We start from the raw sequence: 11,952 nt of genomic DNA, 5'->3' as shown, positions 1-11,952 counted from the left end.
AGTTATTCCAAAGATCACAACATTGTCAACAAGAAAGCAAAGCAGATTTCCACACGTAAGACACATTCATTTAGGCTTAGGTCTTGAAAAATAAATTATGACATTGATAATAAAATGTTCAAAATAACCCTTATATACGACGGAAAATGGAATGCAACTCTGAATATGTTCCCGCAGTGCAAGAAAAAAAGTCAGTAACCCTACTCAGTCTTATTGTGGTCTAGCACTTTATAAGGCAAGGTGGAAGATGCTTCCTCTGTCACAACAGGAAGTGTGGCAGGTGCGTAGATTTCAGATATGCTGTCATTGCTAGCAAGAGCGCCATACGAAAACGAGCTTCCAAAATCAGGCTGAATAACACTGCCATTGTCGTGTGTGGTTTGCAGACCTGCAAAATAACACAAGAGAATTCTCATTTGCTGGAGTTAATTTTGAAAAGATAAAAGGTGCAACTTCTATGTTCTGTAACAGTTTAACTAGACAATCCTGTAGTACGTGGAGCTATAAGCTGCCGCTGTGCATGATAATAACCAACACAATCACGTTCACAATGTGTAAAGCACACATGATGGGGAGGTTAACCCACAAAACAATACCCTAAAAGCTGTCTGACAAGTGTTTCCACAATTCTGCTGAATAAAAAACATTTACAACCAAATATTAGTATTATGAACAGTCTCCCATAAACATTCAGTATAGAAATTAAAAATACTACTAAAATACTAAACACGCAAATTCTGAAAGCCTGCAGTTCATGGAGATGCTAGAAACCTAAACATCAATACCTTTTCATGGAATCTGGTCCTTTAAATTTATAAATAAAAAAATTAAAAAAAAATCAAGGGCAGCTACCTATGCAATGAAGTGGGGCAAAAGTTGACAAATGGTTACCTGGCATGGTGTTCATAGTTATATATGGTTCAAAGGCTTTCGTTTTCTTCCTATTCCTTGTGCTAAGGAAGACTCCAAGGAAGGCAATAAGACACCTGTGGATTAAATCCCATTACAGATTTTTATACACTCACCAACCATACATAATGTGCAGAAGATAAAAGTTAAATTATTCTTTAATATATACAGTCTATTTTTAATTGGATGAATAATTATAACGCCGACTATTAGCAGATATTTCATTATTGTATAGTTGATGCTGAAATGCATGTACTGCGTAGACATAGCCACATTGTACATTTTTGTTGATTAACCGCCACGGCAGAAGCCCTTTCCATAAGCGGATTAAACTGCAAGGAACTGGGATCTCAAATAAAGGTGTATATCTTTGATTTCAAAATATTATATATTGGTTTTTGGTTTTTTTTTAAACTTGAGAGCAAAAGGTTTCCAGATCCTTTGATTTAATGCAAAGGGGCCAATAGCCTACAATAAAACCACAATGACCTAAGCATTTTTCCACAGATGGGCTGTCATGATCAGCACTGTCCATTTGGACCTTGGCAATTTTTGGTGATAAATAAAAGGAACCTAATTTCTCAGGGAGGAACGTAGAACATTCATGGGATCTGGACTGGACCAACATTAGGTTAACAATATCTGTTATTGTGGGATTACACAAATGCTTTGTGAAACGTGAGAGGCAGTACATAATCTCCCTCTGTTTTGACAAGAATAATATTTTATTGGTAAGGATGCAAAGATACATTAATAAAATTACTACTGAAGCTTCCAGTAATATCACACATGCTGATGTAATTTCTTACCCCAGAGCAAACAAACACATGTGAAGTACATCTTCTTCACGGAAGTCTAAATAAAATACTGCTCCTGAAAGGAGATGAAATAATAAAAATTAAAGTGACAAGTGGCAAGAGTTAAATGTTTTTTCATAGCACTACAACTTGTGTAATGTATATTTATACACTATCGCTGAAAAGATTCGGGTCACTTAGATATTTCCTTGTTTATGAAAGAAAAACAAATTTTGGTTATTAAATAACATGAAATGGATCAGAAATACAGTGCAGACGTCTGGTAATGTTGTAAATGACTATAATAGCTGGAAACGGATGATTTTAACTGAATGTCTTCATAGACGTACAGAGGACCCTTATCAGCAACCATCACTCCTGTGTTCCAAAGTTCATAAGGTTAATTGTTCATCAGAAAGCATTTTTGCAATTATGTTAGCACAGCTAGACATTTCATTGTTTTCCATGAAAACTTTCTAAGTCCAAAATGTAGGGACGCACATAAGTGTAGTTTTTTTTCCCTTCAACATGTAATTAATTGCGGCTGCTTATCTACATATTGCTTTTGACCGCCAAGCAAATCACAGCTTCTTGATTTCCGTGCTTACCTGCAGAAATAGCTATCGTTGTGGATAAGATGTAATTAACACTTGCAATCACAGCAGAATCATACAGCTGGGCTGCCTGAGCAAGAAATCTGTCGAAAAAAAGAGAGATAGTGAGCTATAACACACTAGTCCTTTTTATGCAATTGAGCATTTCGACTCCATGACTTCCCTACGCATTAGTGGCAGAGTCTGAACCCCCTAGCCAGGCACTCTGACTAATGAAAGCCTAGGGAGGAACGGACTTAATTAGAATTGCCATAAAGAATTAGCTCAGTGTGGTGTTTGAGCAGGGAAAGTCACCCAGAATATCTGATGACTGACAACAATGACATGTCATGCTTAAGGAAAAATACCTTTGTCCCTAGGGATTTAAAGGATCAAATCCCAAAACTACAAATAGCAGTAGAATATTGGCTTTGTCATTTACAGTCTTGGACTTTGCCTTAGCTAAAATTAAAATCACAAATAGTCAATGTGTTCCAAGTGAAATATAGAATGGGTCAGTTCTTCATAGGACCACTTTCATAATGAGCCTATTCAACCTAGGTTGACAGTCTAAAAGTCCACAATGCAAAATAACTTACGAAGCTTGTGCAACAGCTGTTGCCACCATGCATACCAACATGATGTAGAAAATTGGATATCCAAGTTGTAAGGTATCCCGTATAGACACGATAATCATACCAGCTAATGCTTTTACAGTGACTACTGTAGCGGATCCTAAAAATAAACAATATATAATTAAATAAAAACAAAAGTACTGTATGTAACATAAATGGGCTTTAACATCTACAGAAAAATAAATGGATACAGTTGCTCCTTGACTTACAAAGGTGTTGCGTTCTGATGAACCCATCATACGTTGAGAATATTGTAAGTCTAAATCACCACATGTGTGGTACCTGTATCATTCTTGAGTAATCAAGTGAATTTATTGAATGTATACTGCTATCGCGCCATCGTAAAGTTGAACTATCATAAAGCTGTATATAATATACATTCCCTAATCTCAATTAACTATGTCTTTGCGTTAATTGAAAATAACATAAGGGAAAAAATGAACTAACACTGTGTACACTCCTAACATTATTTTCTTATTTACAACTGTGTTTTAAATATAATACAACAACAATTGTTAACTATGAGGTTCTCTAACAAATGTGGTAACAAATAAGCAATCAGCATGGACATTCCATTGGTTTCCATGGTGACTGGACCAGAATAGCTCTATAAGCCACATTGTATTCCACAGCATGCTATACAAAATGTCACATTGGGAGTAGCATGGCATCCAATCTAGTCTGAAACACATATCCCTTTAAAAGCATTAGCTCCTCTACACAGGTGTTCTTAAAAGTATTTCATATGAATGGGGAACATTTGGCAACAATAAATGGCCATACAATAAGTAGTTAACATTTTGTGCAAGAACAAGCACTGGCGAGCTAATTACAAGGTCCAGTATGTCTGTGTGCCCTTTCCCATACGGGATCAGATGGGCGATCCCTCCAGCTTCATAATTTCTAAACTCAATGTTATGCAATAACTAACATGTCCCTTCTGCTTTCATCACTCAAAAGCAAAAAAGGTTAAGTGAATGAATGAGATACTTTAAAAGACCATTTCAAAAGACCAGAGGTTTGTTAGTGAAGACTTCAGAAAAAAATAAATTAGACACATGTTCAATTGTTTACAGCAACACTTTCCACCTGGAAAGAACCACCTTTCCATGGTACTAATACATATTGTTCACCATTCATAATGTCTGGTACTGTACTTACTATGACAGTAATTACTGAACCTCTCACTTATTATACTGTAAATATAAAGTGTAAGTGTCAATAAGTAAAATTATACAAACAAATAAAAAACAAAGCCCGCGAGGAACTGTATCCATTATGAGAAAGCAAGAGATCTCAGCACTGATGGACATTAGCCAAGGGACATTGCCCTATGGGCTGCATACATATACTCCATTACATGGCATCACTTTGCTTACCCAACAACGCTACCAGCAGCAATATAATTATCAGGTAATTAGCGTTCTTCTGTTTGTAGAAGTACAGCAGGGAACAGAAAGCTAGAATCTCCACAAGCTGCAAAGACAGAATGCATTATTAAAAACAACCATATAGGCACTAGATCAGCATTCTTGCATTTAACTATTGTTAGTCCACAGACTACATTTGATTCTTTGTTGCAGGTCATGGTCAAGAGAGTTCTTCTAAGACCAAATATATAGCTGTACAAGTATACTCTATTTTCACCAGGCTGAGAAATGTGGTTGAAAATTCTAATCTTACTAATAAATATTTTTTTTGTATACCACAAATGCAATATTATCAATGATCTTGGCTTCATTTTTACATCGGATGTTTAGAAACAAACTGGTAAAGACATAGGGAGAATCCAGAAACTGGAATATGTGTGCTGTTTTTAGTGTAGAAGAAGCAGGGGCTTCTAAGGAACCTTTTGGTGCAATATACACAAAATGTAATGTAATAAGTGTTTTGGTCTAGGCCATCTTTATTCTGGATTAAGATTTATACTAATTATTTTTGATTTCTACCTGTAACAAACCGAAAAGCCAAGTACCCAATTTGGAAGAATCTCAGACATTAATCCCTTCTAGCTATGTGACCTAGCCTGAGTGAATCTACCACGTACAATTTAAGGCTTATTAAGCCCAGCGTTTCCTGATTGTGTGTTGGTTGTGTTATGTACACTATTGTTTTTTCTTCTCTTATACAACATATACAATATATATATTAGCCACTGACACCCACACATATCCTAGAGGAAGTAAACATGTACATTTATGCACTGTTGCAATGGATATAGTGAGTTTTGTGTACATTTTGATATCTAAAAGTGTGTTGCAAACCTAGAAGCTCAAACTGCTAAGAAGTGCCTTTAGATGTAGACAGACATATAAGCGTATTTGCTAAATGACCAGTTTGCAGGAGAGTTGCAGTTACAAACATTTCAACTAAAAAAACATAGAGAAAAGGTGCCTTATAAAACGTGGTCATACGATTAATACAAAGAAAGGAAAAGTTCCGGTACAGGATGTGAATGATATACTATATAGCTATTGCAGCCATAGTAAACATGCCAGTGTGTTAAACAACGATATCACATGTAAACTCTTTTAAAAATCCATTAAAGCACTTAGTGACTTATCACACTGGGGCTAATTTTATATGTTTTCTCCTGGAGGTATATGGTTCAGTCCAGTTCTATGCCAGTATGAATTTCCAAGAGGCAACACGTGACTTTAAATGAGACAATGTTTGATGCCATCGTATGGTTAGTTCCACGTTTTGTAGCTGGTCAGTTAAAAAGACCCCAATTTTAACGCGCATTTACTTCTGGTGATAAGAAGACACCCATTCAGTACAACTGTTGTGGTGTAGTTTTCTTATGCGCTCCGTGATATGGTTATTTAATAACACTTTTATGTTGGCAATTTAATTTCTTTACTGTTATTTTGAATTATTTATGAACATTTTAGTACTGTCTCCTTTTACAGTATGAAGCTAGGGGTCCATTTTATGATTGGCAAGTGTCTTTGTGTTAAGTTAAAGATATACTGTGGATAAGACTGAAATACAACTTACCACATAGAGGAGGTATTGCCAGCTGACTAGGTGCTTCACAATATTGTCTCCAGTCATCTTCTCATGACTGTTGGGTCCAAATGAGATTAGCAAATAGGTGCCCACTATTGCCAAACCACAGCCTAGAAAGGACAAGATATAACGTCCTTTGGAGGGGAAAGGGTGAAGAAAGAAAATACATACATATAGAATTGAGAACATCCAGTTAGTTATTGTGCAGGTGAAATGGTGTTAAGTATCATGCCTACTTCCATGAAGAAACAAACCAGAAGACAAAAGTAAGATTCTGTTGCATACTAAGTTATGTCGTTAATACAAACAAATTGCTCATTTGATGACTAAGAATGAATCAAGATTCATAGAAAAGATGTTTAAACATCATATACATTTCATACTCACTTAAAAATTCCTTTGGTTTCCACTTCTCCTTAATAAATATAAATCCTATAATTGAGCTGGCTGCACAAGACAAAGAAATGTATTTTAAACTTGTAAGCATTTCCATCTCATTTGAAGTTACATTTATTTCTGAAAAAAACCCGTGATGTATCCTACCGCTGCTAAACTTATCAAGAGTTAAGAAAGACCTTCACACATCAACTTCATTATATTAAAAGGAAAAAAAGCATACAAAACTTGATTTATTTTCCTTATACCGTATTTGCTCGATTATAAGACTAGGTTTTTTTCAGAGCAAATGCTCTGAAAAATATCCCTCGTCTTATAATCGGGGTCGTCTTATAATCAGACCTCAAATAGGTCTGACTATGAGACGACTAAGATCCAGATCCCGCGCAGCTGCAGGGGACCTGGATCCTCCTGTCCCCCCGCCCCACTTACCGGTGCTTCTGAGTCCCCGGTGTGCAGCCAGGGCAGTGTGTAGATGTCTACGCGATTCGCGTAGACAACTTACACTGCAGCCGGAAGAAGGTGTGGCTAGCAGCGGGGGTTGTCTGCGTCCATCGCGCAGACCTTCCCCGGCTGTCAGAGATCAGAGTTCCCCGCACCAAAAAACACCAAATTGTGTTCACCAACATCCCCCGGTTCCAACAAGGCCTCACATGCATGGTTAATGCATTTTTTGAGGAAGCTATGAGGGCAAAACTGGAACATGCGCATTTTTGTTTTCACATTTGGAATTTTAAGAAATTGGTTTCCTGGGCCCATATCCCATTTGGGACATTTTGGAAGCCCCCCACTGCCAAACTTCACAGGGAAATTATTTTATTGCGTTTTTAACGCATACATTTCAATGTTGCACTGAATTTCTTGCACACCATAAGTGCAACAGTGGAAGAAAACACCACATTTTGTTCACCAACATCCCATGATTCCAACAAGGCCTCACATGCATGGTTTATGCATTTTTTGAGGAAGCTATGAGGGCAAAACTGGAACATGCGCATTTACAGTTTTTAAAATATTTTTTTTCATCAGATTGCTTGTAAGTAACAGGTTTAGGCCGCTGACATCAATCAGGGAGACCGATCAATAATCAGCGACTTAAAATGTCACCGACAAGTGATCAGGTAATAATTATGATTTTTTCATTTATTAATAATTTGTGTTTTTTCATAATTACCCTAGATGACCCCTCTCTCTTTGTAGAGCAGGGTCATCCGTGGGCTGCCATAATGATCCGATCACTCCTATTGGCCAGGAGCGATCTGATCAGCCCAGCCCAGCATTTGACCTGGAAGCACCCGACCTGGAAGCACCCTGGACTTTCAGGTCAGTGCTGTTATTTTTTTTAATTATTATTTTATTAATTTTTTATTTATTTATTTTTTTATTATTATTATTTTTAACATTTTTTTATAACTCTTTCAATGCTGATGCTCCATTGAAGCACAGCATTGACTGATATTTAGTCCCCACAAGCTTGTGGGGACTAATATTAACCCCTGCAATGCTGCGATGGGGGTCATACACAATTGCAGCATTAAAGGGGTTAATTGAGGAAGGAGGGGGTAAGGGTTAACTGAGGAAGGGTGGGGGTGGGGGGGCTGGTCTCCACACTCATGTGGAGACCAAAGAACCCTGTCCCTGAAGCTGCCTCTGGCAGCTGGGGCACAATCTCCAACAGACTGGAGATTGTAGGGGAGGAGTGTCTCTGATCAGTCCTACAGGACTGATCAGAGGACTTCTGGGGGCTCGTTTTTGCTGTTGCTGGTCTGCCTGGGTTTCCAGGCAGACCACCAGCAGCAGAGCCCCCTACAAAACGGGAATTAACCCCTTCAATCGCGATCGCGGCATTGAAGGGGTTAACGCCGCACTGACGCTCTCATGGAGCGATCAGGCAGCAGGGGGGTGTTGGATCAGGACCCATTCAACACCCCCCCCTTCCCTGAAGCTGCCTGTGGCAGCTGAAACCGCGATTGCAGATTTTTCTGCAATCGCTGTTTCTGCCTACAAAATCACTCCGTGGGAGTGATCTTAAGCTTGGGGGCGGGTTTAGAGAGGCTGTGCTGGTCTGCCCAGACTCCTGGGCAGACAGCAGCAGCAGCGGCCCCACGATCACCGCGATTGGGGTGATGTGGGGGGCGTTTTTTGGAGGAGACGTACCTGGTAAGTCCCAGTCTACCAGTAACCAGGAAGTACCAGGTACGTCCCGGTCCTGAAGGGGTTAATGCCAGAGTGGCATATAGGGGTATAAGGCATTTCTGGAGGCAGAGTGGCACATAGGGGGTCAAAAGGCACATCATGGGGCACAGTGGCATATAGGGTAAAAAGGCATTTCTGGGGCAGATGTGCATTACTGGGGGGGGCTGGTTGGAAAATAGAAGGAAAACCAAAATATTTTTCTCAATCATAGCTTTTATTAAAAAAAATAATTTACATGAATTAACATTTACTGGTAAAACTTTTTTCCTATAGGGTCGTCTTATATTAAGGCTTTTTCTTTTTTTCCTAAATTAATATTCAGATTTGGGGGGTCGTTTTATAATCAGGGTCGTCTTATAATCGAGCAAATACGGTAATCTCGGTAGGTTTGTGAAACACAGAGTTGCACAAAAATTGCACTCAAATGGTAAGGTGAATTTATTTCACAGGCAACGTTTTGACACACAGGTCTAAGGCTTGAGAAAGACCTGTGTGTCGAAACATTGCCTGTGAAATAAACTCACCTTACCATTTGAGTGCTGAGCCTCTGCTTCTTTGTTTGAGTGAATTAGACGCAGAAGGCAAAATGGAAATTGGTAGATTGGTTATCCACACAGGAGAAGCTGTGTTGTTAATTAAATTAATGTGAATAGCAAACCTCATGAATACTCACCTATCAGAGATACAGCACTGAGAGGTGCAATGAGGGACAGAGGTGCAAAGGCGTAGGAGGCAAACACAAGAAGCTCTCCAACTAGCATCACAAAAAAACCGCACCACCAGGTTTTTGTCTTGAAATATGATCGAGAATCTTTGGATCCCGCCAGGCGTACATGGCTGTATTTCTAAGTCAAGAAAAAAAACAAACATATGACTACTACACAACAGTAGTGATTTAATAGTCACTATTGATCTTAACATTTTGCTGCTAAAACTACTTTTTTTAAAATATCCTGTGCTGTTACAAGGACTGCAGTATACCAGAGAAGAAAACCAATGAATATGTAATTAAATATTATTTTGATATTTGGTATTTTCGCTATCTAGTATCGTGCTCACCTGTAGGTTGAGTGCAATACTGATAACAAGGTGTCCAAAAATGGCAAGCAGAGCTCCTATGAGATTGTCCTGTTGGATTAAGAAAATGAAAAATACTGTTAAAATCTGACTTTGGAAATGCAACCACCAAAAACAAAGTCAATACATTTGTGAAAAAAGTGAAAGAAAGACCCAGATTTGAAACGAATGGAGTTTGCTTTATTATTTACAATTTATTTACAATTTAATATTCACAAGGTTTTATGTTAGGTCTGACAAGAAGCATAGCACCTTCCTGATTAAATGGGTCCTACAACAAGCATTGTCCTGCTGACATTGGTACAACCTTGGGCCTAGAGGTAACATACCTATTAAATTATCCATAAATACAACCAGTCTTGTTATTCCATTAAAAACGTAAACAGTAATTTTATGAGTGATGCTGCCAAACAGGAATTTATCAAACTGATACTGACAGAGCAGAAATTGCAGGGACATCATCAGATCGTTGGAGAACAGGTCAAGGAACCAGGGTCACATGTGTTGCATTATTTCACCTAGGTGTGGACATTGGTTCACTACCAAACTCTCCAAAAAAAGTGAATTTGGAACAATTGGTTATTTCAAATGCGTTTATGTTTAGGGATTTTTTTTTTTAATTGTTACCCTAGAAGCCTGGGGTGATTTTAGTAGACAGTAGACGGCAATCAAATAAAAAAGTATATTTACTAGCTTTAAAAATTTTAAATATGCTGCCAGCCATATTTTCAGACGCTTTGGAGTTTGTTCAAAAGCAAAACAAATAAATAAAAATGATTTCAGAGCCCAAGAAAACACATGCATGAATTCCAAGTGTCACAAGAACAATCATCAAATATTTATAATAATGAATGTAAGCATGAATATTAATGCATTTTTTATTTTATACAGTAACAGTTCTATGTCAAAAAAAAAAAAAAAAAAAAAAAAAAAGCAAAGGGCTGCTCTCTAAAATGCCCTCACTATACAGCTGCTGTTATTAAGGCCATGGCTGCTGAGAGACGCCAGCCAAACGTATTTAATCTTTATTAAGGGCTAAAGGTAAAGATTGTGACAGCGTCGTGTTACATGTTAGGAACTTTTAGTATCGGGATTCCTTTCTAGGACAAGTACTGAATGAAGATACCCCACAATGTTAGGACGTCCATGCAGCCAGCTCTGTGCCTTCTTAACATGGAGAACCTCTTGTTACGGTTTTCTTTTTATTAGATCTAGCACCAACAGATTCTGTAAAGAACATGATTCAACAGAAATAGAAAAAAACCTCAGCTTCAGACTTATGTTGCTTAGTATATAGCGAGATGTCACTATTTTGTAGCTATCCCAATATATCTTTATGAAGTTATAAAACCTTCCATAGAGCAGGGCATGAGGTAGCGTTTGCTAAAGTATCAATTTAGACAAAAGAGGCCATCTGCCCTTTAACCCCTTCGCAACCAATGACGTATCAGGCAAATATGTCCCTACACGATCAGTTAAGAACGTTTCGCAATCGCGGAGTCAGCTCTCTTAACTACCACACCATGACGGGAGTTCTACAGCCAATCATATGCACTGATACAGTAAGATGACATGCTTGTAAGCACTGTCTATGCTCTCTAAAAGAAAGAGAACAATAACAAACAGGGTTTCCCTGAGCCTCAAGGCCCAGGTTTAAAAACAATATATAAATATATATATCTTTTTTTAAATCAGACCCTAAGTGGTTTATAATATATATCAGAGCATCATTGTGTATCTTTTGAAGAAGGGACCAAAGGGTTGAACAATTTTTTACAGCATTCTCTGCCCATACTTACCAAGGGTGCAAATATTAAAAATGATATATCTGTAAAACCATGAATAAATGTGTTTTTTGTTAAATCCATTTTCTACTTTTGTAAATAAATAAATAAAAAAATACATATATTGGGTTATTGTTTCACATGAAGGTGACAGCTGTGATATTCCGTCATAATTGATGAATTTAGTCTGATATAAATAAAAGCGGCTAGCTTTAATTGTATTATTATATATATATATATATTTTTTTTATAATAAAGGGAAATCATACCTTATATGAAAAATAAGGATCGTTTGGAGCAGCCGTCGTCGTGATCAGCTCATCTAACTGAACATCGGAAATGGGTTCTTTATCCATGATCTTGTAATTGCGTACTCCTTACAGCATCACATAAACATGTATTCCAAATTTCTAAATGATTGCCACTATTCATCAAGCCACAGTCATTTGAAACTGGACTCCTCCAATATCCACACACGGTTTCATATTAAATATAAACCTTTCATTTTAAACTCTTTGACCTCCTGTCCTGTTAGAAGGAAACAGAATGAAAG

The 11,952-nt window shown here is 37.6% G+C and overlaps 1 protein-coding gene across 1 annotated transcript; it reads right to left on the bottom strand.

The window, feature by feature from the left end:
- Window positions 1-200: 200 nt before the first annotated feature.
- On the bottom strand, window positions 201-11,734 carry LOC149281401 (NIPA-like protein 3). Its single transcript, XM_089499327.1, has 11 exons — window positions 11,669-11,734; window positions 9,598-9,666; window positions 9,212-9,383; window positions 6,334-6,393; window positions 5,935-6,080; window positions 4,314-4,410; window positions 2,899-3,034; window positions 2,315-2,403; window positions 1,719-1,782; window positions 892-986; window positions 201-388 (listed from the first exon to the last, which is right to left on the bottom strand). The coding sequence occupies exons 3-11, from the start codon at window positions 9,297-9,299 to the stop codon at window positions 201-203; spliced, it is 963 nt and encodes a 320-aa protein (XP_089355453.1). The 5' UTR covers window positions 9,300-9,383; window positions 9,598-9,666; window positions 11,669-11,734.
- Between the last annotated feature and the right edge of the window lie 218 nt (window positions 11,735-11,952).

The sequence above is a fragment of the Sceloporus occidentalis genome, unplaced genomic scaffold (assembly GCF_023333645.1).
Source record: "Sceloporus occidentalis isolate IW3139 unplaced genomic scaffold, rSceOcc1.0.p SCAF_133, whole genome shotgun sequence".
Taxonomy (NCBI): domain Eukaryota; kingdom Metazoa; phylum Chordata; class Lepidosauria; order Squamata; family Phrynosomatidae; genus Sceloporus; species Sceloporus occidentalis.
The sequence above is the reverse complement of the archived record's forward strand: the minus strand, read 5'-3'. Positions and strand labels throughout refer to the sequence as shown.

What these genes read in the sequence shown, in the direction of transcription:
- LOC149281401 (XM_089499327.1), bottom strand. Translation starts at nt 9,299, where the DNA reads ATGCTAGTTGGAGAGCTTCTTGTGTTTGCCTCCTACGCCTTTGCACCT. An exon ending in CAGTGCTGTATCTCTGATAG is followed by an intron (nt 6,394 to 9,211) that starts GTGAGTATTCAT and finishes TGTCTTGTGCAG; the next exon opens with CCAGCTCAATTATAGGATTT. An exon ending in ACAGCTGTTGCACAAGCTTC is followed by an intron (nt 2,404 to 2,898) that starts GTAAGTTATTTT and finishes TTTTTTCGACAG; the next exon opens with ATTTCTTGCTCAGGCAGCCC.